The sequence below is a fragment of the Melanotaenia boesemani genome, chromosome 20 (assembly GCF_017639745.1).
Source record: "Melanotaenia boesemani isolate fMelBoe1 chromosome 20, fMelBoe1.pri, whole genome shotgun sequence".
Taxonomy (NCBI): domain Eukaryota; kingdom Metazoa; phylum Chordata; class Actinopteri; order Atheriniformes; family Melanotaeniidae; genus Melanotaenia; species Melanotaenia boesemani.
In genome coordinates this window covers 8,496,132-8,524,012 of record NC_055701.1, presented here as the reverse complement: position 1 = coordinate 8,524,012, position 27,881 = coordinate 8,496,132, and the positions used below count along the sequence as shown (strand labels likewise).

The 27,881-nt window shown below is 37.5% G+C and overlaps 1 protein-coding gene across 3 annotated transcripts in view; it reads right to left on the bottom strand.

The window, feature by feature from the left end:
• Positions 1-270: 270 nt before the first annotated feature.
• Positions 271-27,881, bottom strand: part of syt14a (synaptotagmin XIVa) — a 40,289-nt gene continuing 12,678 nt past the window's right edge. Inside the window, exons 3-9 of one of the 3 annotated variants that reach the window (XM_041972165.1) lie at positions 21,794-21,946; positions 19,196-19,420; positions 9,951-10,222; positions 9,424-9,873; positions 7,548-7,737; positions 6,972-7,049; positions 271-4,155 (exon numbers count right to left, since the gene is read on the bottom strand). In XM_041972165.1, coding sequence (XP_041828099.1) covers positions 3,842-4,155; positions 6,972-7,049; positions 7,548-7,737; positions 9,424-9,873; positions 9,951-10,222; positions 19,196-19,420; positions 21,794-21,946 — 1,682 coding nt within the window. In that variant the 3' untranslated portion in view covers positions 271-3,841. The remainder of the gene's footprint in view (positions 4,156-6,971; positions 7,050-7,547; positions 7,738-9,423; positions 9,874-9,950; positions 10,223-19,195; positions 19,421-21,793; positions 21,947-27,881) is intronic. The other 2 variants (XM_041972166.1, XM_041972167.1) reach the window with 2 other exon arrangements.

The window sequence follows — 27,881 nt, the reverse complement described above, 5'->3', positions numbered from 1 at the left end:
GGTGTGGTGGTTGGCACTGTTGCCTCACAGCAAGAAGGCTCCTGGGTCATATCTTGGCTGGGGCCTGTGTGGTCATTGCAGTTTCTCTTACAATTAATAAACATGTATTTTAGGTTAAAATTCAAGGATTGAGTGTGAACCTGAGCAATTGTTTGTCCTGTGTATCGCTGTGATAATAAGTCTCTAGCCCCCTTGTGACCCTGAACTGGATTAGGGAGGTATAGTAAAGGAAATGAATGGATGTGCATATGATAATAGAACAAAAACACATTTTTTTCTTTTACTTTGTTATTTTTTTTAACAATGATATTGTTACATAGCAATTCTCACAAATCAATTTGTTTTACAAATCAATCTCATCCAAATACAGAAGAGAAGTACATTTACAGTTATGTTAAGACACCGTGACACAAGGTTGCTGGGTGACAAACAGTAAGGCACCAATGCCACCTATGGCATGGGTAGTTTCCTAAGTGACAAAAAAAATAAATAATAACATATTTAAAGCAGCTTAAACTCTGAAAGATATTGAATATAAACAACAATACTTTAAAGCATAAATTAAGTATTTTAAAGAAAGGAATAGTGAAACACACCATGTGAAAGATAAGGAGAACCTTCATTGCTGGCTGGAGGGTTAAAAAAGCTAATATAATATGAAATCAGCTCAATAATTAACCTCTGGGGGTTAATAAAGTAGCAGCTGGAAATAAATTTAACAATATGCAATAACCTTAATAATTTTAGACAGAATATGTAATACAGGTAAAGATCCCAACTAATTAATAAATAATTTCATATTACATACTTTGGAGCATGACTATCATTACAGTCCAACTAATTATACATCTCACAGCAAATAAAATCTATGCTACGAAAACAAAGCTGCTTCCTCATTTGTGCAAAGATATATTTAGGCTGTCAAAATAATGTGTTAAGCTGAAGATATAAATCTGTGAAAATAATAATTCAGTGCATTACAAATATAATAAAGTTATCACTCATGCCAAATTAAAAATCTGACTCTGGCGAGAGAAGCTGATTTTGGGCATGTCGGCGCCTTTTCACAGTGATCAACCATATCCACTAAAAACCACTTTATCCTTCTTATTTATGAAGTTTTTGGTAGTTTTAAGTAGTTTTTATGGCCACAGGATGACCTATGTGGTATATCACACAATTAACCACTTAGTCGTTTCATCTCAAATTTTCTTCACACTCCTGTTAGTGGTGGTACTGCACCAAAGTGCTGCGTGCCTGCCACCCAGAAAACAAGAAAAAGTCATTGCATCTACATAATGTTAGATTGTGTCCACAGCAGGATGGAAACATCCAAAAACGGAAGAGAGACGGGAAGTTTGACAATAAAAATGTAATAATCAATAAAAAAGCTGTCATTTGCAGACAGAGCAGAAAGGAGTCTCCATGCTACGTGTTTGAAATGTGGTCAATCGCGATTAATCCACAGCTATCCTAATTTCTTGACAGCTCTAATATACATACATACACACACACATATATATATATATATATATATATATATATATACACATACATACATATATATATAAATATAATTACTACAAATGAGTTGTCTTTCACAGGGTGTGCGTTCACTGTTGTGCTGTAAAGGCTGTGCTTCAGTTTCACTCTGTTAAAAAGCATAAATCTGAAAAAGACATTTTGGAAATGAGCTCAGCTGGTCTCCATCACATTCACCACTGGTGATAAATACGACCTGAGCCATGACACAGAAAACTGGATTAAGATAAAGAAGCAATTCAGAAGAGTATTGCTTACGGAGCCGGTTAATATTTAATTAAACTGTCTAGAGACAAAGTGTTCCTTCATTGCTGATATAAAAATAGATAATAAAACATTTACTAATATAAAGTATAAGCCATACAATTGAGAAGTGTCATTTAGTTTTAATTAAAATCCAAAATTGTCACACCCAGCATGAAAAAGCAACAACTACTTTTATCACAGCCCCGCAAAACATCTCCCTTCACTGCACCTTAGCCAGTCAACACACACTCACGCGCACACACACTTGGTAAACACTGAACAAAGCTAGCTTTCACCACAACCACAGGCACAGTACAGAGTATATGCATGTCTGAAAATGGAAAGAAGTGTGAGAGTGGCTTAAGTTAAAAGTGCAGCCTATTTGCCTGAAGCCATTTTATAAGTTTGGATGCTGTTGTATAAAAATCATTTCACAAAGTTTTTGTTCCCTCTGGTGAGGCTGAACCGTGCTGTAGTGTGTGTGCTTCCTGTAGTCACTGATGCAGGTTGTGTGCTCTCAGGGTGTGTCTGTCTACTTTAAGAGTTTTATTAATTCGACTACATAAGGCAAAGGCTCCTGCGTGCAGCCATAACTCTTATATAGCACCAGAACAGGTGAAAAGTGAGTTTTCTTCTCACCTTATAGCTAGGATGTACAGAGTCATTTTCATTCAGAAACAGGTGTTTAATTTCTTTAAAAAAATGTTAAATTTTTTGTTGTTTTGTCTAACATTTAGATAATAAAGCCAGCAGTGTATACAACACATCTCGGTCTGTCAATATGTCCTGAAAATGTTTTCCAAAAAAATCTGTTAAGGTAAAATGCTCATTTTATTCTAAACTGAGTTTCTTCTTGATACTTCCACTATCAGATGTTTCTTTCAGACAAATAAATAAGTTGTTTTGTTTACTAACAATTAGCTTCAAACTACATTTCCACTTCGACAGTGTCAAGTGAGAGAGGCATTCGTCGGTGTGGCATTTAGAGACTATTCTTAGAAGACATCAATGACTCTGCCTTAAAAGTAAGCCTCCATCTTCATCATTATAGTCTTCTGCAGACACACTGATGAGGTGAAATAAACTTTGGTGGAGTAAGAGTTAACCTTAAACTGCCTTTGATGTATTCCCTGGAAGATAATGGGGCGTTTTATGTCCTTGTAGCCTAAAAACGATGATTTGATTGTGATTAAAACACAATGATCAGTGCAGTTAGCGCTGGAGAAAGCTTTGTGTAGTCAAACCTCTTGATCAAAGAACTGATGTCAGGAAAAATTTAGGCTTACGAACAAAGTAGACTCACGCAGTGGTGTTTTAGGAAATTCTCCAAAACCATGGGAGCTTTTGAAGTGGGTTTGTAAAGAGTGTGCTGATTAGCAGAAGACATTTTACAATTAAACTTTTTGAAAACTTGCAACTCAAAATGAAGCCATAGCAGAATTAACAGGGTTGATTGTGACATCCAGCTTGTTTTACACAAAGGAAGTGACCCTCTGTGATAAGATTGCAATTTAAATGTTGTCAAAACATGGCGACAAATCACATTTTAGTGCCAGTTAGGAGCCAATTTTTGGATTTATCACTGAATTCATGACATGAACTTGTTAACGATCTTTGCCCACAAAGCCAAAGGTAAACTCTTGATGATGAGATGAAGAGTAATCCCGACATCTGTTGTTTGAGTTGGAGATGTGCCGACACATGGTCGTATTATTCAGGTCCTACATCAACAAGCAAAACCAGGCGTCTTCTACAAAAACTTAAAAGTCATCACAAGGCAACCCATGTAAAAATATGACAATGCTTTACTTATCCATAAAACTAAATCTGTAGCTGTCAGTGATCTTGCCAACATTATCTTGCTAAGCTGAACAACTGTGAGCGTAGACACATGAGGTTCAGTCCCATCCTCTTCCTTTACTGACCCCGGGATCATTGGATGACTGTCCCGCTCTTCTTTCCAACTGAACTTCTCCATTTCTTGCCCTTGTGGGATGAAACTGCCTTGTGTAGTTACCCTCATGCTCACCTTCGACCCACTCTACCATCACCGTTAAGACTCCAGCAAACTGTGCCAACGGCAGACCTGCTGTCCTTTAGATTCTTTCATCTGAGTCCAGTGGGTGAGCTCATCCTCTCCTGAGCTGTTGAGGCCCAGAGAAATCCAGCCAATCATTTCCTTACGTTTCATGCTGCGCTTGTTGTAGACAGAGAGGATGAGCGTGACGTCAGATAGCTGGAAAAGGGCTATCTGGAAGACAAATGTCTCTTTGTAGGTCGGGTTGGGCTGACCTCGACAGATGGATGTCTTACACTTGGACATTTCGTGTCCCATGGAGTTCAGTAAGGTCAGCTTAACATATGTATCTGGACAAGAAGCAGATTTGGGAGACAGTTACAAGGGAAGTGATGCTTGAAATATTTGCTCAAATAAAGTATAACACTATAAATTAAGGAGAACTCTTGGGTAATGGATCCTTTGTGCAAAATCTTTACGGTGTATCTTCCCGTTGTACTCATTGCGACATGTTGCAGCTGTGTTTCCTCTGCAGCAAAGTGTGACCCATTTTCCCTACAAAGCTCCTGAAATAATGTCACTGCTGCTGATGTATAAGATTGTGACCACATAAGATGCAGTTTTCTCCTGATCAAACACAAAGCACAGCTGTGAGTGTTCACAATAACAGAGAGCAGGAACTCAAAGGATGCAGGCGATGTTACTTTAGTCTTGTTGCTATGCAACTGCGGTATGTCTAACCTGAACTGGGTGGGTGGGGGGGGGGGTGATGCCGAAGATAAAAACAGATTAGTTTTTTCAAGTTAGTGATATATCTGCTTGCTGCTGGAAGACAAAAAGCCTCGCCTGAAACAGAGGTTGAAGCTAAAATTAACTGATTCATCAGGAAATACCTTGAGGAGCTGCTATTATTTCTCTGACTTTGACAGAGAGTCAGTGGTATGACTTGTGCAAAGACTTTTAGAGCCCAGGGCAGTGTCCCAAAACATGCTCTGTCCAAAACATGAGCCACAAATTTTAGAGGATATGCAGATTCAAACACATACAGGGAGTGAAAGATGCATAATTCTAATAAGGTATCATTTAGATGAGATATAAAACATTAACTGGTTCGACACTAACAGAGAATAGTATTTTAACCTTATAGTTCTAAACTGATTCCCTCGACCCCTTATTTTTCCTTAGTATAAATCAGAGCATGTTCCCAGAAAATATAATTCATGATAAATCTTATTCATAAAACCCTGAAGAGGCAAGAGCTAAAAGGAAAAACAGCCATTATCAAGTGATTTTCAGCATTCACCGTTTCCTTATTCACTTTTTATTTCCATGCAGAAATCATGACTTAAACTGAAGCCGTAAATCCAGCTGAAAGGAAAAGAGGCAAGACTGGCAATCACAATGGGTTTCTGAGAGTGTTTCGCCCCTCGTCTACAACCACACTCTGTAATAATGCCGTGTATTATGTTCCTGTCTAAGAGGGGGTATAAGGAATGAATTGCTGAGGCTTTCATGCTGTCGAGTGCCAGCTGCTTTCCAACGCCTAGCTCACCGCTTTGAATCACATATTCAGTTGCTCTCTTTGACATAAAAGCAGAGTGAAAAAAATAGCCTTGATTTCTTTTTTGACTGCTGCTGAATAGGCTCTGTAGAGCTGTGGATGTCTTAAGTGGTCAGCAGCAGTGATGCAAGGCTCTTTGGTATTGTTGCTGAATGAGAGGGGCTGCGGCTGGTGATTGACTTGACTCGTCGACTTGCTACTGTTTTGAATTGACAGAAAAGGAGTTTTGAAAGTGCTACGCATCTAGCTTTTTTCACTCTGTGAGACGTACAAAGTCAATCAAGGCCTTCGTGTGGATTTTGCACAAAGGTTTTTTGTTAGTGTTACCAGATGTGACTATTTTCTACGTACAATTTGAAGACTGTGTAGAAATGCAATTCACGATCGAACAAACACCAACAAAATCTGGCAGCTACTTATTAGCTAGACGTTTGTGAATACAAGAAACATGGCAATAACTGAGAAGACAGTGAATGTGCTTTTTAGAAGTCCCTTTTCTGTTTCATGTGTTGGAAGAGCTGAAATATATATATATATAAATACACCTAAAGCATGCCAAAGTGTGTGTGAGTAAAGCCAAAAGTCCTTTTTAGCTGCCCATCAGCTTGTAAATACTGCGTAAGCATGAAAAATGTTGCTTTTGAGTGTCAACATGAAAGACTTAAAGGCATCGCAAACACACAGAAATATGAAACAGGTGGAGGGAGCAAAGTGAAAGGATACCATGCATGATAAAACACACATGTTCAAACATGCAGGCATGAGGTTTCCAAGCAAGCATCTTCATGGACGAGTGTTACTCAGACTCATATGTTATTCATCCACTTTTTACCTGAATAATTGCAGTTTTGGGCCAGATTTTAATTAATGTTCAAGTTCTTATTATATAAACATATAAATTAGGCATGGGTGTATCAACACTCTGGAATCAGTACTTTGATATCTGACCATTGTGCTAATACAAAACGTGCAATTTAATTTCTGATCACTGAGCTTTAGGCAATAAAATTACATGTATGTGACTGCAAGATGATGACGATGATGCTGTTAGTGATAGGAATGATAATGGTATGTTTTAATCTTTTACTGGCTTCATAAAGGTTCTTGAAAAGAAATCTATTTTACATTATTTTGTAGTATAACTACATTCTTCATCATTTTAAAAAGATTCATTTTAATCTTATATAATAATATACTAATAATATACAGTATATTAACGAGTTTCATATACTCAGTGACATATTTTATAATCATTTTATCATTATTTAAGCATTTATTTGAAGTATTTATGTTTAAGAGTTTCATTCAAATTCCATATTGTCTGTGCAAGAAAGATTTTACTTTGCAAATGTGTGACTTTTCCTTCAAGAGGCAAAAAGTATTGGTATTTATATAGATGAAAAAGTACCATAAACTGATGGTATCCAAAGGGAAAATGTTGGTATCACCCATCCCTAATATGAACTTTTGTTGACACTAACCTCGAAGACTGATTTCTGCTAACTAAACAAAAACCGTGTTATCTAACTACATCCATGAAGATAAATGAAAAGGTCCTGAATTTAACACTGATAGCACTTCACTTCTGGGCAGGAAGACACTCACCTCGGATAATATAAACCTGTCCACCTATCAAGTGTTTTAGACAACAGAACAGCCCATCTGACAACAAGGGTTGGACAGCAGTAAGAAAAACAACGGACCAAGATGTCAAAAAGGTAGTAGGTTGAGAGAATTTCAGGCCCAGACATAACAATAGATGCGAGGAAAGAGAAACAGGGTCAGAAGGCCAACAACAATATCACACATAGTTCAACAAGAGGTGGCTTTTGTTTGAACTTTTCACTCGGATCCCTGGAAGCTTACAAAGAAGGAAAACCAGGGATCTAACCAGAGGAAAACTGAAAAGCAGGAAATGCGGCTTAGATAGAACAGACTATGACTGAGTTACAAGTTACAAGCTGTGCATAGTCTCTTTATGGTATTTTAGCAAACAGAGTGCATTTTGTTAAAGAAATGATACATAATTATAAGGTTAGAAATGCACTATGTTTATCTGGATGCAAACTCCTATGCACAGGCTGAACTTGTCCTTTTCTGTTCTGGCATTTAAAAACAAATCATAAAAATGTCATCCTTCTCTTGACATAGTAGCATAGGGAAACCTTTTAGGGTACTTACTGGGTGGCTTGTTGGCAGCCAGGTTTTTGAAATGGATGCCTTTGATGACTTCCACAGAGAGACGCCCAGTAGTGGCATTGTACACCAGGCCAACGAGGATCTCTGGTGTGCAAGTCTGACTGATGGACTGGAATGATGAGGCGCTTTCACTGCATGTCATATCTGAGAGGCTGACCTGTGATTCACCGCCCTGAAAATGTTAGCAGACACTCAGAAAACTCTGCTGCAACATCAATAATTCAACACAAGAAATAAAATATTCATCGTCATCAGTTCTTATCATTGCCTTGATTCCTAATGCTCTCAGCAGCCTTTAGAAAACCCAGAATACAAAGAAATAAGCATTCTGATACAACCTAGCTACATCTGCCCAATTAGCTGTTCATCCATCTTCCCTGTTGCTAACCCACCACTTTGGCCTCACATGGCCTGTTATATCTGTGATAGATTTAATATAAAATAAAAAAACTGTAGTTTCTCTCAAGCAAATTCAATATTACATCAAATCAAAATCATCATATGTAACAGGCTATAATAATTAATATTAAAAAGGTTTTATTAGGCTTACAGGTCATCCCATCTCTACTAGATAAACCCACACCTGTAATCCCTTGTCAACACATGGAGCCAGTGTAATGGCACAAACTTTTGATCAGGTCACTGTCCAACAATACTTCTCAAAACAGTTGTGCAATGATCTAAGACATTTTTTAAAGCCAGAAAAGTGGAATATTCTCGACGGCCAAAAGAGTCACCTGATCTCAATTTAACTTCTAACTTATTTGGAAAGACAAAATTAAAGCTGGAAAGAGCCACAAACAAAGAGTTGATGGATACCAGATCTCAGGTAGGCAAAGAATTCAAAGTGCTAAAAATGAACTTTTTTATTTATTTATGCTTATGTTAATTCAAATTACATTTAAGCCCCGGACAATGGGTGCTCTGTATTTTAAAGAGCCGTTTAGTTCTAAATCCTTCATGAGATCTGCACTTATATTTATATTAAAACTGCAACTTATACATGATTTGATGAATAGAAAAAATAACTGTGTCATCCAAATATTTCTGAACCTAACTGCATATGTAACCAATCATAGCTTCAACTCAACCTAACCCTCTCCAGAAATCTCTAAAATGCAAGACGACATGTCATCCCTAGGCAGGCGCTTGCTCCAGACCTCATCATGAAGAGCCACTATAGAGAAAATAATGCATTTGCTGAAGAGATTTTGACACAATCTGTGCTTCTCAACATTGCATTTACAGTTGTGAAGCTGTTATTGGATGAATTTCTAGAATATTTTTCAGGTGGAAATGTAAAAAGATTTTTAAATGCAGGTTATTTTCTCTACTTCAGTAAGTAGAAAAAGTCAGTACAACATTTTGGTTTCTAAGCCAAGAGACAATCGCTGTTTGAGGAGTTTATCAAAAAATGATGAAACAGATTAAATCCTTAAAGAAAACATTTGTTAGTTTTTTTTTTATTATTATTATTTGTTTCCCTCCATTTATTGTTGTACTTTTACAACAATGGTAATGTTGAAAGTTTAGAGAGGCAAGGGGACTAATTCATGGCTAATCCTTGTAGATATGATAATGCTCTCTTGTGGCTTCAGATTTTCCTTTTAGGTTCTTTTAACGATTTATAGCTTTTGACTCGTATTTAAACCACTGCACCATTTTAAAAGGCAAAACAAAAGCAAAACAAACATAGGTATGATACAATTTTTCCCCTGATATGAAATGGAGGCTGTCATCGACTCCTCCATTCTAAAAATGTTATCCAATCAGATGAAAGACCAATCAACAAAGAGAAGCAATTAGCGAGGTGTTGAGTGTGTACTTTAAAGCCAGCACCTGCTTTGATCCTCCTTACCGGGAGAGCACAGCATGGGTCTAATATGACCGGCACAGACATTTTGCCCTGAAGGTTGAGCTTGGTGAGGTAGAACACCTTCTCTCCAAAGACCTTCTCTTTCTTCATCCGTCGCATACTGTAAAGGCGGAACCGGATGGCGTAATTGCTGATCATCTCTGACTCCACGTGGCTGAGGCGAAAGGTCTCTGTGAAGATGGGGCACGGGCCTCGCTGGATGCCCGTCTTCGCCCTTTGCTTCTTGGTGGGAAGAAGCACCAGGTGGACCTGCCAGGAGATGTTCCCAGTGCGTTTGACTGAGGGAAGGTCAGTCACGGCCATGATGGTCACAGACAGCTGCTGCTCCTCAGAGTCATAGTCGAACACAATATCCAGGGTGCCGTACTTTGCAATAGGATCCGGCTCATAACCTTTGAGGAGCTGTGCAGCTGATCCTCGAGCTGACATATCCTAGAGAAACCAGTGAGATGGTGAATGTCTGATACAAACCTACATCTTTTATTACATATTGTAATACTGAAATTTACCTCTGGGCTGAGGACAGCTGTGCTGTCACTTGGGACGTCCTCCTCATAGCCCTTGTTGAGGTAACTCTCAGATTCATGGCCGTCACTGCCCTCACTGGGACACTTGCCAAAGGAGAGGTGGGGACTGCCGCTGGTCTGGGACAGGTCACACTTGGCATCACCCAGGTCGGACAGGGTGCAGGACATCCTCGGAGAGCCATTCTCATCCTGATAGGGAGGTGGCTGAAGCTCATCCAGCGGTGGAGTTCGCCTCATCCTCTGGATGCAGTTGACTGGTTAGGAAGAAATTACCACCAACGGAAGGCACGTTACCATGAATATATCATACAAACACAGCTTAATGCAACAACACACAACAAGAGCAGGTGGAACTTCATGGTCATGCTGGGAATATAGAAAATATTTTTTTTCTCTTTTTTTGCCTTATGTCAAAGAAAATAGCATGTCAGAATATTAATACACACAGATTTTCTTGCTTGACATTAGGGAGTTAGCATCTGTAGAAGATTAGTGCATGAAAGCTCTTTCTTAGCCCAACCAACTCATCCAATGATGGCAACAGCACCTGGGACGTGAGAGGCAGAGACAACTTTGCCTTCTTTGAAAGAAAAGCAACTTGCATCACATTACTGTATGTGACTGCATCACCGACCTGTAAATACACTAAACCTCTCTTTTGCACCTTACCCATTTCCTCTTCTTAACAAAAAGTGATAGCGGGATGCTGTAAATCTATTTGTTATTTAGAGAAAAAGGGAAATAATGTGTAACCAAATTATATTGCTGAATAGTAAAGAACCTTATTACTAAATCATCATAATGTTGGTAACTAAAGTCAGCCTTCAGGCAGTGTAAAAGAATACCGTCACACAATTTAAAATCAAATACAAAGCTGGGCAGAGAATAAACTTGATTTTTAACCTCACATTAACATAGCCAACTGGCTCCACAGTGAGCATAATTGTTCACATACTTCTTTGAGTACTACACTTGTTACCGGCGTGGGGGCTGCATTGGATAGAGTTCTTCAATTTGTAGGTTTTAAACAAAAGAAGAAACATGGCAAAAAAAAGGAGTACACTATTTGGTTCATTTTGAAATCACAGCAGAAAAAAAAAACAACAGACATGGTATTATTGATGGTACGGCCCCTAAACCAAGCATGCCATGCCACACTGTTGACCCAATGGACATCCAATCACATTGATCCCTACAATAACCCTACTGGTCACTTGCATATTGCAGTTTGTGAAGATGTAGCATTCATTTCTAGGGTTCCAGGGTTGTGCCAAAGATGATTACAGACTTACATGACTTTCTCTCTCTAAAATAAGCAGCAATGTTACAGCCAAATAAACACAACAAGCTGCTATGAACAAGAGGTCTATCAGCATTAAAAAGTTGAGCATTTGTGAAGATTTGGTCCTAAAGCCAAAATACACCCCCAAATTTTCAGGACTCTAAAAGGTCTGTGTAGATCTATGACATCCAGAAAAAGGCGTAATGTTCATGACTTTAGACACAGACACAATTATTTTATTAATTTCAATCTATTCTTAGTTGGTTTAGACATTTTCATAGAACTGCTAAAGAGTAACAGTACATTCACTGTAGGTTAGACAGGGATTATTCTCTGGAAGGGCTTTACATGAGGTATGAGGACAATAAAGAATAAAAAAAACAGGAAAAAGAAAGTTAAAAACAAAACACTGGCCTAAAAGAAAGACTGGTTACTGAGATGAATAAACAGTATTAATGAAAAACTAAACAAATGAATTTATGTGCAAAATTGTGGCTTAATCCACTGTTGTTACTCCTGATCTTTTACTTCATGCCTAAGAATCAGAACTACTCTGCAGAAAAATATATCTGATCGTACTTGTTGTTGTAACGAATTTACAGTTGTTCTGTAAGTAAGAATTAAATCCTACATTTGACTGTCTTAGAGTATCAATGCTTTAATTTTTTCTTGCACCTCTGATGCTAAATATTAACTCAGTTTTTTGTTCTTTGTTAAAATACGTATTTAATTCTGTTTATCACAACCTTCCTTCTCATTCTGTCTGATGGCTCTTACACCACCTGCCCTCACAATATTAATATGCTCTATGAGAGAAATCTTGAATGCACAATCTAAATAAAACATGCAATATGCATTGTTTAAGAGGTGTACTGAACACTGCCACGAATTTCAAGCCTCTCACCTTTCTAAATGATTCAGTTGCTGGAAGGCAAAGAAACACACTATACTTAATGTTCTGCTGCTCTAACAAAGAAGCTTGAATAATGTCATTGACTGCATTCTCAAATCTAGCTCTCTTGTAACACATGGATCCACAAAAATTTGAGCAGCCGATGCAAATACTCCCACAGGGACACTGCTGAGGAATGCTTTTAACCCAGCTTCTTGCAAAAATGACAAAGAAAACAAAGGATAAGTAAGAAAATAAGTAAGGAGGGGGAGGGATCTCTTCTTACGTTGTCTCCTAACTTTTGGAAAAAGCCAACGCTGTGATGACGTAATTCCCTCAGACACATTGATCCAGCTTTCTCCCAACTTCTTGAAACTTTCAGACTTAATAATGTAAGTGAGACAGCAGCTCAAAGTGGCACATATCAACAGCAGGATGGAGGCAAAAGGAGTCTTAACTAAGTGTCACGGAGGGCTTGATAAAAGGAGCAAATCCATTTTGAGCTGCTTTTCCCCCCGCTGAGCCGGGGGCGGTTGATTTGAAGGAAGCTGCAGTGTAAAAGCACTACTCTTTTTCTCCAGCCCTCTAATTGGAATGGTTACCATTCCTCCTCTCGTCTAACCCACCCTTACTTCATAGAGATTCATCCCTTCTCGACGAGCTTGTTTTGCTTTTCTGTGTTTTAAAGTGGGGAAACAATTTTTTGTGAAACTTGACTGTGAAACTCTGGTATAAATATCTTAGGTGAGAAATGAGAACAGCTGCACTTTCTGCTTTTTATGAGGCTGGAAGGAAGGAGGAAACACACTTGACCACTCAGGACCTTTGAGTTTCAGTACAGATCCCACATAGCAACGATTCAGTATCAGTAACTATCAATTAAACAAGCAGTGACGGCTCCACTCTGTCAAGAAAAAGTCCATTTTAGTTTATTTTAACACTGATATGTGTTGTGCAGTGTGTTATCAAGCATAGATCAAGTATAACAGACATGATCATGCTTGCCGCTACTTTAAAAACCCTGTTTCAGTGTTGGTTTTTTTAATAATGAATGTTTTTTTTACTGAAAAATGAATGCTGGATAGTTTTGTTCTGGATAGTTTGGGTGATATTATCAGACTGGAAATCAGAGAATATTATGCCAAATAAACAAAAGACCCTAAAAAAAGGTTTCATTTCTTGTTTTGTCACACACATTTTGCACTTTCTTTAGATTTTTTCTCCTTTTAGAAGTTTTATCAAAGTGTAACCTTTATCAATTTGACTAGTTCCACATGCTCTGACGTTATTATGGATGTGTAGGTAAGGATGGGCACAGAGACAGTATAAGTCACCTTTATGGAAGCACAACTTCATCCTGGCTAATAAACAATTTATTACTGCAACTATCATGACATTAAACCTTTGATGCTGATGTGCCACATGCAGTTGCATCACTTTAGGGTAAAAACTTTGCTCAGAACCCTGTTTTAAATACAATCTGATATGTGTTACCCGGATGGATGCACTACGATAATTCTCACATATCACACCGTAATAAGTCGAAGACATATATGCAAATGTTTTTGTTCAGTTTTTTTTTTTTTTTTTTTAACATTTTTACAAAAGGCCAAATAAAGACTTCAGATTAAATAAAATAATAAAATAAAGATTTTGTCCTTTATTCCTTGGGTCAGGCTTTAAATGGTTCACAAGGTAACCATGTTTGATTTTAATTTCAGGGCTAGATTAATTCCTTTGAGTTTTTAAACCAATTCCTCAGGAATTCTGAGGAATTCCTGTTCAACTTTCCTTCTAAGAACTCAAAAATCCACATTTTTTATGTCTAAAGGACCACTCCAAAAGTCATAAGAAGTAATAAATATAGGCTGAAATTACGTAGCTGAATGAAAAAAGCAGCTGTGAGAAGTGATAACAGTTGAAGGCAAATCTTAACAGATAACACTCACAATAATCAATACTGTCTATTTTTCTTAAACAAAGTCCAACATTTAACATGCACTTCTCTGCTTTTATATGCTTGCAGTTAACAGTGCACAAGTTTTGGGGAAATTGACATTAGGCCCAATGAAAATGGTCAGGTATGAATCTTCGGACCCCAGATCATATCCTCTGAACAAAAATAAAAATAACTGACTACAAGTAAAATAAAAACCAGTGTGTAAACAATTAATTTAAATGTTTAATTTGGTATTTTGAGCTTGAATTGCAGTAGATAGGAAAGAAATATGAAGGAAGCCATCTTAAAGCTAATATTAAATATTATAACTAATTGAGAGTTAAATGAGATGATGAGGCATTTTTAATTAAACATCCATCTTTCAGCTTTTACTACACAAAGCCAAGGAATGATAGAGTCACATATAACCATCATACAATGTAACACAGACTCAGCCAGATATGTTTAATGAACCCAGAAGTCAGTGCTACTCACGTGCTACAGCTTTGAGTTTTCTTGTGTTTTAAGAAAATTTTGCTGCGTTCTGTCCAGCATTGGTGTGTTTTCCATCTTAATTCACTAAAGAGATAAAAGTGAAATAATAACTCAACCCTCTCATCTACCTTTTAGCTCAAAATAAGGTTATGAATGCAGCTGACATTTTACTGGAAATTTCTCTGCAGAAAATAAGACAACTGATTCCAGTGATAAGGGCTTGCTTGATGTCCACAGTCATGAGAAAAATAAGGCAGGAGCCTTGTGGCGTGCTGCTACGTGACACTATCATCATCTAGTGGTCACGCTGGGGTGCTGACAGCAGAGGAGAGATCTGCACAAATCTTAGATCATTTCCTCCTTTCTGCTTGCTTTGTGTTTTGTTATGCTGAGCTGAGCCATGAGCAGACACATACCCTCCTTGATTCTGCAGCTCTGGCACAATTCTCCTCATGTATAATACATATGTCCTGGGGATAAAGCTCTTCATACTCACAGACAAACACAAGCAGCAGCTGTGGGTGCCAAGAGAAAATATTATAGATGCTTCTGAGGTTTTATGACTGCTTGGCTTAAATTAATTAAATTAACGTCCTTCAGCTGTCAAGGAGAATCGAGGAAACAACCCACCTATGTCTCCGTTTATAATCATTTTTTTGTTTAGGAGAAAAAAGCGTGACCTAATGTCAGCACTGGCATGAGGCCGGAGCTTTGTCAAAGCTGATCCATGATGGCCTGCTGGGAGAGAAAACTACAGCCATCAAAGCCGTACCACAGGGAGGAAAATAATGAACCTCCAGTATTCTCAACCACTGTGCTGCTACAGATTGATGGCAGTTTTTACTTCACGTCCTCTCCTGGCCACAGACCAGGATACTGTGTTCTGAATTATAAGTAATCGTCATGCGATGATCCAAAACTTTAGAGGAGCTGGAGACATGACAGCATTTCCTTGGATACTTTTTTCCTGGCAGCCTTCTTGTTCTAAATAAAAACACCATGTGCCAATTTTCTACCTAATCCTTGACACCTTTAAAAGGTGAATCACACGCCCACACAGCCAAAGAAAGCAACAAGACCTTCCACAGCTCAAACGCTGTCATGAAAATAAACCCAAGTACATTTCTAATTAAGGCTGCCAGGTACTCATGACCAAACCGCTGCTTCTCTAAGTCTCATTAAAACATTTGCTTTACAATTATTATATTATGCTGACAGACAAGTCAGTCATGACTTTGCCCCCCTCCCCCCAAAAAAAACTTTCTTTAAATTAAATTACATAAAAAGGTAAAAATAAACAAATAAACAAATAAATAAATAAGTCAAATGTGAAGATAAATGCCAACCAAACAATGTTTGCATGTTCAGTTTATGAGTAATTATATTGTCTAAAAATAGAAATACAAACACACAAATCTCTATTTTTTATCTGTTGACTACAGATTTTTAGCCTAAATATGCAAGTATTTCAATAGATAAATAAACACTAGTCCCACTACCCAGTAAGGTACCATTAGAGCAGTGGTTTTCAACTTCAGGGGGGTAACCGGATAAATGTAAAAAGTATATATTGTCTAAGTTTATAGTATAAATTTCGGATTTTTCTTTTGTTTTTTTTTTTTTTACCAGGGCTGTCAAAATTAAAACTTTAAAATTGAATTTAGCACATTCATTTTTTTTAACCCAATAACACAGAAACAACAAAGTTAGTACACATGCTATACTAAAAATCTAAATTTGACCTTATCTCCATGAAAGAAGTTGCTTTTGGGCATGTAGGTGCCACAGAAGTGAACCACCTAAAACTGCTTTATCCTCCTTATTTATGGAGATTCTGACAGTTTTCCAGCCTTACATCATACCATTAATTACTAAGTCGACACGTGGGAGAGGGGGTGGCAAACACCAACCTATGTTATCTTGTGGGGTAATGACTCAAAAAGTTTGAAAACCACTGAATCAGAGGACAGTGTATCGATGAACTGAAATAAAACTGCCACATCTATAACATTACTGTGTGTGATGGACACCTTTGTCATTGCAGATCTGTGGAACATTGTCAAGTTTGATGAGCTTAACAAAATGTTATGAGGAACTTCTAACAAAAGATATTACAGAATTAATTTCTAAAGAAAATCAAATTGGTAAAATTAGTCCGTCTCAGAGAGTTTTTAAGTTTTCTAGAATTAGCTGCAAATCATTGAGAAGCACTTGCGTTGAGGACGACAGATTTGCGAATGAAGGCAGAAACATGTCGTGTAATATTTATCTCTTTAAAACGTGGCTTGATTATGCCAGACACGCATCCTCGGAGATGACTGCTTTATGTAACACAAAACAGCTTCATACAGGATTCACCAAATGACCATTCTGACAAAGATTTGATTGTTTTTGCCTTTGAAGTCATCATAAAACTGAGGATGTGCAACACATAAATCCTGCTCTATGCCCTTATAAAGATTACATTAATAAAGCTTTTTAATGACTCATTAGTGTTAGTTTATCTAATTTTGAACCATTTCAAAGCATTTACTTTTAGCAACAATTAAATCCAGTTTTTAAACTGCTATTTTTTTTTCTCTAAATAATAAGTTCGACATCCTGTAATATCTTGTAGATTGATGCCATCACTGATACTGTTTTATTAGCATTCCTGTATATTGGATTTCAGGATATGATAGGGGGATAAAGTAAGTTTTGTGGTATTTTACAATATGGAAAGCTTGTTATTGATGTTCTTTTTCTTTTATTAAACAAAGGGTAATATAAACAGCTTCTTTATCATTTCATTTACCATAACATTTTTATTTATAAAGCACTTTAAAAAACAACACCTGGTTGACCAAAGTGCTGCACAGCAGGTTTTCACTCACGACTCACTCACATGTTAAAATAATCTGATAGCCCAGTATCTGACTTCTATAGACCGAAATAACTTTGCTGCTTACAATGATGTCCATGGAAGTTAGATCTCCTGTAAATTTGCTTTGTTTGTTAGTTTTTCCTGTATAAATTGGCATTTCTTTGGGAGAAGTTTGCCCGTTGCACTCAGTGTGTCAAAGATTTACTAATATTACATAAAAGCAAACAAATGGCCACCAGAGACTGAACAGAAAACATGCTTAAAAATAAACTAAATACTACTGGGATTTTCACACACAACCATCTCTTGGGTTAACAAAGAAAAAAGAGGAAATATCCAGTAAGCAGCAGTTGTCTGGATAAAAATGCTTTGTTGATGTCAGACTGGTTTAAGTTATAGAAAGGCAACAGTAACTCAAATAACCGCTGGTTCCAACTTAGGCAGGTAACTGGGTGTCTGTCCTGTCAGCTGAGAACAGGAAACTGGGCTTGCATGGGTTCATAAAGGTTGGAAAAATGTTGCCTGATCTGATGAGTCTGTGTTTCAGGTGAGATATTCAGATGGTAGTTTCAGGATTTGGCATAAACAACATCCTGGGTCTGGCTCTGGGCTCATGCTCAGGGGGCTGCTGCGTATCCGGGCTAGTAGGGCGCTGTCCCTGGAGATTGGGGCCCATCCACCGTCACGCACTCACCACTGTGTTTTTATTTAGAGCCGTAAATGTTTTCTGTTTTTTTTTTTTTTACAGATGTTGCAGCTGGTTGTCCTATTTTTTCTGTTTATAGTTGTTTCCTATCTTTTGTATATTTTTCTCTATTGTTTACTCTCTTTTCTGTCGTCCCCTCTTTCAGGTCCAGCACTGATTTATGTAAATTCAGCAACAAACAAACTAAAAATAAAATGTAATACTTAAGTCTCAAGAGAAGCCTTATAGCCATTAAGCTCCTCTTGGCAAAGCAATTTTTTTGGCACAACATGGCAGCCAGACCATCATTCTGGCTCCAAAAGATCCAAAGTGGATTTACAGATGTTAGTTAGCTTAACTAGCACAAAGCAAGCAGACGTGAAACAGCTTGCTCAGTCTTTAATTAACATGATATCTGTTGGTTTAGTCTGTAAGAGTGAAATTGTTGTGGTAATAATATATCATGAAGCCAAAAAAATAGCACACAGTCTTACAACCCACCCACACACACGCTGTTAAAGCACAGCTTCATGTTTAAACACATTGGTTTCTGTATTGAATGTGTTAATTACTGAGCTGTTTAAGTGTTCGTTATCTGTGGGAAGATATGACGTTCACGTTTAATGATTGAAAAGCACACTTTTTTAGTCTGGTGCTGTGAAAGATGATCCAAAGAGGTCAGCTTCAGTAATCCACCCGGGACTTAGACTATCATGAAATGATCAAATAAATAAAGAAAAACTTCATGCGAGCAGGAGGGTGATTAGGAGTCTGGCAGATAGGAAATAACTGTGTTAGAAAAAAGGAAGAGTGAGGCTGCAGTGAAGCACATTATGCAGACAGTTGACTGTTTTGCAACCCTCCCACGGAGAGTGTGCTGAACGGGAGCTTCGCTTTGATCACCTCTCTGATTTAACTGACAAAGTGCATCAGCGTGTGCTTGTGTTCATAGGTACAGAGGCGCAGAAGAGTTGGTACTTTTCTTTTTCTTAAGATCACTGAGGTTATAAGAGGAAAACAACCCCTCATTATACAGCTGTGCAAAGGAATGCTGCTGTTGTGCCAACCCACCATCATCAGCTGAGGCCTCGCTGCTGTAGCCGTCATAGTCAGCAGTCAGAGGGCTGTACTTCTGCCGGCTCTCCCACCTGAAACCTGAGTGTTTGGCATTAGAGGTTGCCTTGGCTCCTCCCCGGAGACCTTGGGAGCGGTTGACTGCTTCCTGATATTGACCCATCAGTTCATCTTCACTGTCTGATGACGAGTCCTGCAGGTCGGCGTCGGAGTACACTTTATCTGTTGGAGGTTGAAGATAAGAAGTTTGAGTGAGATCAGGTGGATGTGCAGCATCTGCTGGCTGCGTTTAAAAGGAAACCTGCTGAGTGCAAATATTTACTTCTACTCTGAACTGATGGGGATTTTTGTTTTGCTTCAGGAACATGTCAGCCAGACTATATCTGAGTGTACTGGAAGCAAAAATTTTAGTTTTTCCAAATAGATAAAATAAATATATATGTAAAATACAAGAGAAAGTGTTTGCAAAGGCAGCTTTCTGGCCAACTTTCTGCTGCAATAAATTATCTACAGTGTTCATGCTTAAGTAATTTGGTTTTATCCTGTATACATTTTTTTTATTCTGGACAGATCCTTTTTACTGAATATGGATCCTGGAAACTGGAGCTGGATCAAGATCCACATCTGACTTATTTACCATTTAGTAAAATTGTAGAATTTTATGTGTTTCACTTAAATGATCTCTAAAATGAACCAAAGCATGCCACCATAAGACTTTTGACTCACTGGTGTGTTTCAAATCTACAGCCGAGCATGTGAAAGAAAACAATATAAAGCTTTATTTATAAAACTAAGTAAATCTTGATGACTGATAAAAACAAGCTGTGAATATGAGAATGATTATGCACCCTTTACAAGATTTAGAAGTCTATCAAATGTGAGCAAAAAACAGCTAAAAATAAGTCTATAACAGGTTAGGGTTTAAACATTGAGAGCGCTGCAGACTCATGAAAATTTTATGAGTTACTTGCAATAATAATATCGCCATGGAGTTCTGTCTACAATCAGACACATTATGCAACACACTGCTTTGTTATGTAACAAATATTTATAGAAATGAAATCACCTTGTAGCAGAATAAATTGTAGAGTAGTGCATTTCATACAATAATAATATATTTATTCATATTTGGCATTGTTTGATTATTTCTCAACTTTAATAGTGCAAATTGGTGTTGTTTTATAAATCACTGGAAAGCCTGATTAGTCACCTTTACAACAGGGTATATAACTTTGTTATAAAGGTGACTACAACACCTGTTGGTATTATTATTAGAGAAATAATCAACCAAAGAAAAATGTCCTTACTTTTTATGTTTAAAACACAGGAACAAACAAGTGGTTTGGATTTGGACTAAATCAAAAATAATGTCCTACATTCATGCAAATATGTTATGTGAGATGGTCATTAAAAATGGCTTTCTTTTATTTATAATTTATTTATTCATTTGTTTGCTTGTTTCTTAGCATGTTGCATTTGTCAATAAGGTTTGCTCCAGTAAAAACATGTTTTTCATGGTAAATGGCATCGTTTATCAGCACTCTCCCATTTACAACAGACAGATGTAGCTTCATATTTCTTCCAGCAGGGGGCAGCAGAGCTTTAAAATGACTGGCTGTGCCCTGTCTTTCCAAACATGTGATTTACAAAAGGGTTTAATAGAAAATTAAAATACAAGAAGATAAAAGTTGAGCATCTTTTAAAGAAAAAACTGTCTTTACATAAAATTATTTTATGTCTTTTAAACTGCACTGTTTTATAATTTAGTAATCTCATAGAAATATAAATGCTGTTACAGATATCCATCTTAACAGTCAGTGTCTAAACAGGAAAAGGTATTAAGATCAGTTTCTTTACACAACTTCTCCTTGTTTTGAACTGAGCGTTTAGCAGGTGGCTTGTCAGGGCAGGCCCAGCTCCCTTTGCAGGCTCCCTGGGGCCACCAACCTTTTAAACCTCTGATGCCCTGTGGACAGATGACAAGTAAACAGCGCTGCATCTGTCAGCAACTGTCATCCCCTCGTGGGATGACAAAGGTTAGTATCACTGGAAAATGTCTGCATGTAGAGGTCAAGCCTCCTGCGTGGCTGAACAACACAAGTGGAAGCTGATACTGAAACAGTGAATGATGAAGTTTTGGAAATTTGGTGTATTTTCTCAGCAACAATTAACACCAATCATGGTGCAGTTCTTGATCTCAGCCTTGAGCTCCAACAAAACAACTGTTGGTTTATGTTTCCATTATTTTTGAAATCAGCTTTTTCAAGTAATTGTTTTATTCAGATGAGTTACAACTTCCTGGAAAAGGATCCTGGGGTTAAAGTGCAGCACATGTACACCTCTGAGCCACTGTGTAAGAACATGTGAAAGAACGAAACTACGATTAACCTGTGATATTATCAAAACTGCTCTACAAACATCTGGTAATCACAAAAAATCAGATGTAAAGCAATTAGAAAGAAAATATACAGTACCAGTCAAAAGTTTGGATACAATTTCCCATTAAATCTACTGGATAAATGAGTCCAAATATTTAAATTTTACTGTATCTGAATAAATAAATGTAAACCCTGAGTTTAATAAATGCAGGTTTACCTCGCAAGTCTGTGCTTTTCCTGAAGTCATCAAGGCACTGAAGGCTGCCTGGGTTCTCTAGTGCCAACTTGTTGTTGAGGTACCAGAAGAGGAAGGTCATAAGGATGATGAAGAGCCCAATGGCTGTCAGAAACCCCAGCACCTCTGGAGAAACTGCAACACAAAAATCCCAGTTGAACATTTGTCAGTAATTCATTTGCAAGAATACAAATGATTTGGCCCAACGGTCAAAACCGCTTGTGGGATATCTTAAACCAGCCCAGAAATTTCAAGAAAAAACCCAATGCAACACTGAAGTTAATGTAAACCACTTTGTTTTTTACTCTCCTCTAAATTTAGTAATAAAGTTTATGCTGTTGTTTCACTCAATTCCAGCTGAGAGAACAATTAAATTGGACTAATCCAACTCTACCAGAGACAGATTATTAAAGGTTTGATGAAAAAGGCTTAAGAGTTTTGTGCACAAAGTTTGTATTTTTCAGAAGTTTTGATTTTATGCTGTTTTTTTTCTCATCCGTCCCATTCATTTTAAAGTTATTTGACCACTCAGCGCCACCATATATTTAAAAATAATTACTCAAAATGACATTTGATAATTTAACTTTTTTCTCAGCACAAACAGTGCAAAGGATACAAAGACATAACTTAATGATAACAGGTTATTATTTCAGAACAGCTTGGAATTAGAAATGACAGGTAGAACGAACTCAAGAACAGATGCATGAAAGTTTGTATAAAAGTGTTTTTTGCTCCAAATAGCTGAACAAATGCTTTTTATAATTCTTGTTTTGTAAAATGTCATTTGAAGCTGTGAAGAAAATGCAGCACAACCTGCAGGACATGCGTCCACAGCAAGTAAGAGAAGCAGAGCTGTAGTAGTTTGGAAGAAATGAAGGAAACCTAAACATTTTAGTACACGTGTCAGCTGAAGAGGAAGACGTTTGACAAGCCCCTGTTACAGGGGAATGACTCTCAAATTTTACCCAAACAACCAGTGGGTTTGATCAAAAACTATACAACTGATGCACAACTGAACTGATCACAAGTCTGTTCCTCTGTCATTTGCAACTCATTTCAATGGAGAAAAAGTCACAGCTGCAAAGTGTTTGTATTTCCAGGCTGTATCAGGTGTTTATCCCCCCCCACCAAATAAAAAAAACAAAAACAACAGAAACTGTCTGGGGTGTACAGCTCATAAAACCACAGGGCACGGAGGCTTTACCGGCAGGCGGCTCCCCACCATGTCAGAGTTCTCACACTACTACAGAGGCTGTCTGGATGATTGTCTCTCTTTTCTGGGCTGAAAATGAATGAAACCCACAAACGGAGCTCATTTAGTTAGAGTTAGCACCCATAATCATTATTTTAGTGATGCTGGTGTGATGTGGTTCATAGATCCACAAGCACAGAATAAGGAGAAAAGTTGAGTGTGTTTATTAAGGCCAGGGGAGCTTATGTCAGAAACTTAAAATTATACAATTTTCAATTAACAAATTAAGTTAAGGAACTATAGTTAGGAGACTTTAAAATAACAGGTTGGAGTTCCTGACACCAACATATATTGGTAAATATAGGCTATATTCTTTCTTTTTTTTAACAATGATCTGGTGACCCCCTGAAATTATCTCACTTTAAGATTGTCTCCACCTCTGCTGCTTCACCTGCTATTTCTTTCCTTTGTTACAGAGAATTAGATCAGAGGAGCAACACCACTTTCTGCCGATATATATCAAAGTTTTGCCTAAATCAAGTTAGTCATGGCTAACTCTTTAAAACCAGTAACAAAATTACAGCTTGACTTTTTACCAATTACTTTTTGTATAAACTAAAGGACAAAAAATGGCTGTAGCACATTAAAGTACTCTGATTACCTTTTGTATTAACTGGTAATGTTGCTTAAAATCAATTTTTCTCCTATTCAACACATTTTATCTCTTTAGTTTTCTTTGCAGTTTGTCATCCGCTTATTAAATTTGTAATTTATGTAGTTGCATCATCATGTTTCTAATTTTTTTGTCATCTCACCACCTTTCAAACATCAGTTGGGAGGGAAAGAGGGAGGCAAATTTGAGATTGCAAATTTTGTGTGAGGTTGCATCTCTGTAGAGAAACAAACTGCTGGTTGCCTTAGCAACAGGTTCAGGTGCAACATCACTTCAGATTCCAGACACACGGGCAGTTCAGATCTCATTAAACGCAACGCTGACTGCCACACATCAGTAGGATGCAGACAGAATTTCTATAACCAAAGTGATCCCAGATTATGAACCCACATTTTTCTTCACAGATGAAAGTGTGTGTATGACCTTGTACCTTTCTTATGACCTTGTTATCACCAAGAGCGGCCACAGGGTAAACTGTTTGCTATCATGATGCTGTTTTTCTCTTTGGAAGTGGCATCAATGAGATTAAATAATAAATCCACTATTTTATATAACCCAAGCAAAATACAGCTTAAATTATAACATTTTCACCTCACAAACCATCACAAAAGGTTACAAGCAATTATTTTTTTAATTCCAGATGTCTTCTTTTAGGACTCTATTCAGTTGCATAAATTAGTTTGACCTTTTGTTCAGGCAAAACAATTTACTGTAATCTCACAACTCACATTAGGTATATTATCTAAAAAGGCAGAATGTAAATGTGACTACTGTTACCCATTAGGTTTATATTCACAGTTTAACATCTTAGATCTCATCACTACACCATAGTGAACGTATCGCCAGCCACTTTAATAAGTACACCTGTTCAGTTGCTTCTTAACAGAAATATCTAATCAGTCACTCACATGGCAGCACCTCAGTGGGATTTTCACACACAACCATCTTTACAAAGAGTGGTTTGAAAAAAAAAAATATCCAGTGAGCAGCAGATGTCTGGACCAAGATGTCTTGTTGATGTCTGAGATAAGACAAGACTGGCCATACTGGTTGACATGATGGAAAGACAACAGTAACTCCAATAAACACTGGTTACAACAGAGGTATGGACAACATTTCTGATCACACAACAAGTCAAGCATTGAAGCAGATGGACTACAGCAGCAGAAGACCACACCAGGTGCCCCTCCTGCCAGCTAAGAACAGGAAACTGAGGTTACAATTCACACAGCCTCACCAACACTGGACAATAAAAGATGAAGAAATGCTGCTGGTCTGGTCTGAGTCTCCATTTCAGGGTCAGATGGATCCATTAGGCCTTGTATCCGGTTCATGCTGCTACTGGTGGTGTACTGGTGTGAGGAATATTTTCTTGGCACACTTTGGGCCCCTTCGTACCAATTGAGCATGGTTTAAACACCACAGCCTAGCTGAGTATTGTTGGTGAGCATGTCCATCCCTATATAATTACAGTGTACCATACATTAATGGCTACTTCCAGCAGGATAATGCACATGTCACAAAGCTCCAATCACCTCCAACTGGTTTCCTGAACATGACAATGAGTTCACTGGACTCCAACGGCCTCCACAGCCACCAGATCTCAATCCAATAGAGCAGCTTTGGGATGTGGTGGAACCGGAGATTCTAATCATAGATGTGCAGCAACTGGGTGATGCTGTCATGTCAATATGGAACAGAAGATGAATGAAGGCAGATCTGAAGGGGTCCAACTCAGTACTAACAAGGTGGACGGTGAGTGCAGATGTGTCTGTCAATCTATTACATAAAACTCTGTATAAACTTTTCAACTATTCAACTTTAGTTACCAAAAAGCGCAGATGTAGTATAAAAGATAAAAGTAGACAAAAGTGACAAATTTTTATCAAGATTAGAAGAAATTCTTTGTTTACACCTGAGATGACTGCTGAGCCTATTTGAATGTAAAAGTTCTTTTAGTTCAACTGAACCTGTTTACTGCCTCAATACAGATGGAAGAAAATGAGTTCATCCTGATAGCAGATGACATCTTACTTTCTGGGAATTGATCAGAATGATTTGCTTTGTATTATCTGTAATTTCATCAAGCCTGCAACAATGAACTGCACTCAGCCATTAGCGGGGCCACAAAGAACCTCTCTAACTGGATTTGCATTTGTTCTGGTGTTATTAAGTTTTTAAAGTGAATGACGCCAATTTCAATTTAGGTTTGACAGAAAAATATGTTTGTTGAGGTAATATTATGCAAATGAAGTCCAGCTGATGTGTTTTTTTTAGCTTTTACCCTGGAAAGTTTGACCTTTTTCAAATTCTTGTTTGTTCTTTTTGGTTGTTAAGAGTTGAGATTTTTGTTGGAAGTCCACGATGTTTGGTCACATGGTGATGTGGGAACAGGAGGTGTTATCCCAAGGGAATGCCTGTCTGTTCACACTGTACCAGCTTCTGACTGCTGACTGAATTATTCACAGCACAGATGGAGAAGCAAGCTCTGTAAAATGGCAGTAATGGAAAAGTATGTTAAATCCAAGAAATCCACACTCAGTTTCAGTATTTACTTTGGAGTTTTAGATATAATACTACAATATTTTATAGAAATCTAAATACATTCCCTGCATTCATATTTCATTCTTTTATTAACTTTATTAAAATCCTCAAAATAAAACTTTTCTTCCTGAAAGCCACCAGAAACACTGCAGTACCAGAGCTGAGAAACAGTGTGGGTGCTACACATTTTCCTTTTGACTTATTTCACCTAATCAACTGTGTGCCATTAAATACAGAGAATAACCTTTAGATAATGTGTGTGGGACTGACGGATGACTCACCGGAAGACGAAACAATAATAGGCTGATTTTATGCAAGAAGTACATAATAATAATGATGGAAAGCAGTCACATAATGTTTCCTTACAAGAAAAGCCTTTAGGGTAATAGAGACCCAAGTTATTGTTGAATAGTTATGTTTATGAATAAATCCAGAAAAAGAGATGATAAAAATGTTTAATTTATGTTAGCTGTTCTTTAGCGAGAGGGCTAACCCATTAAAATTCAAGGATTTGTTACATATAATAATAATAATAAACTCTTATTTCTGAAAAATGTAGAATTGTACAATAGAGTTAAAAGCATCTAAGTCTCTGCTTCTGAGTGTGGGTACCTGAATAGACCATAATCGAGAATATATATATATATTGCAGGTGAATTAAAAAAAAAAAAAAAAAAAAAAAAAAGAGGACTCGGTTAAGTAAATGGACATCTTATTCTCTTGCCAAGGTGACCCCCCCCCCAAAAAAGGTGCTTCAGAGTATCGTCTGAGTTTGTGTGGGAGAGTGTATGGGAGTGCTGAGAGTGCTTATGGGCTGCCTGTGGTGTGTGTGGGTGGTTTTGTGGTTTAGAGGTGCTTTTGTGCTTTTTTACATTGAACATAGCAACCGTTTCCATGTAGACAAATCTAAAAATGACATGAACATGTTAAAATGCATGCACTGTTTGTCAGTGGAGACAGTCGATTCCAGATGTTTTACTGTCTGAAGTCGTCCAGTTTTCCACTTACTTTCTTCAAAGTATCTGAACTATCTGAAAAGGGTCACCTTGGCAACAGGATAAGATGTCCATTTACTTATAGATACTGAGAAGCTGAGACTTAGGTGCTTTAAATCTATTGCACATTTTTCAGAAAATCTGCAGATTTAAAAATGTTTTTTTTGTTGTTTTTTTTGTTTTAACCCACACACACCCCAGGCAGCCCATAAGCACTCTCAGCACTCCCATACACTCTCCCACACAAAGTCGGACAATACTCTGAAGCACAAAACCTACAGAGTAGCCACAAATCTGTTCACACATGCAAATACACACCTCACACACACAACTCTGACAAATATCTCCAGCAATTACAAAAAGCAAATATGGTCACAACCAGACCACTCAGATGGCTCCTGCATTGTGATGAGCGCCCTCTGAATCCACTTGTTTGAAAGTCTGAGTTCTATGACTATGAATAAGCAGTAAAAAGAGGCAGAGTACTCGGAGTTAATATGCTTGTTGTGCTTTACTAAAGAGAAGAAATTAATGGCCATGTTAATATAAATGTCTCAAAATATTGCTATAACGCAACAGTGTTAGATAATAGATTTCAGGTTATGCTGAAGACCAAAGGATGCAGATGTGTTAGTGTTATTATTATTTTTTTCTGTAAAATAGGTG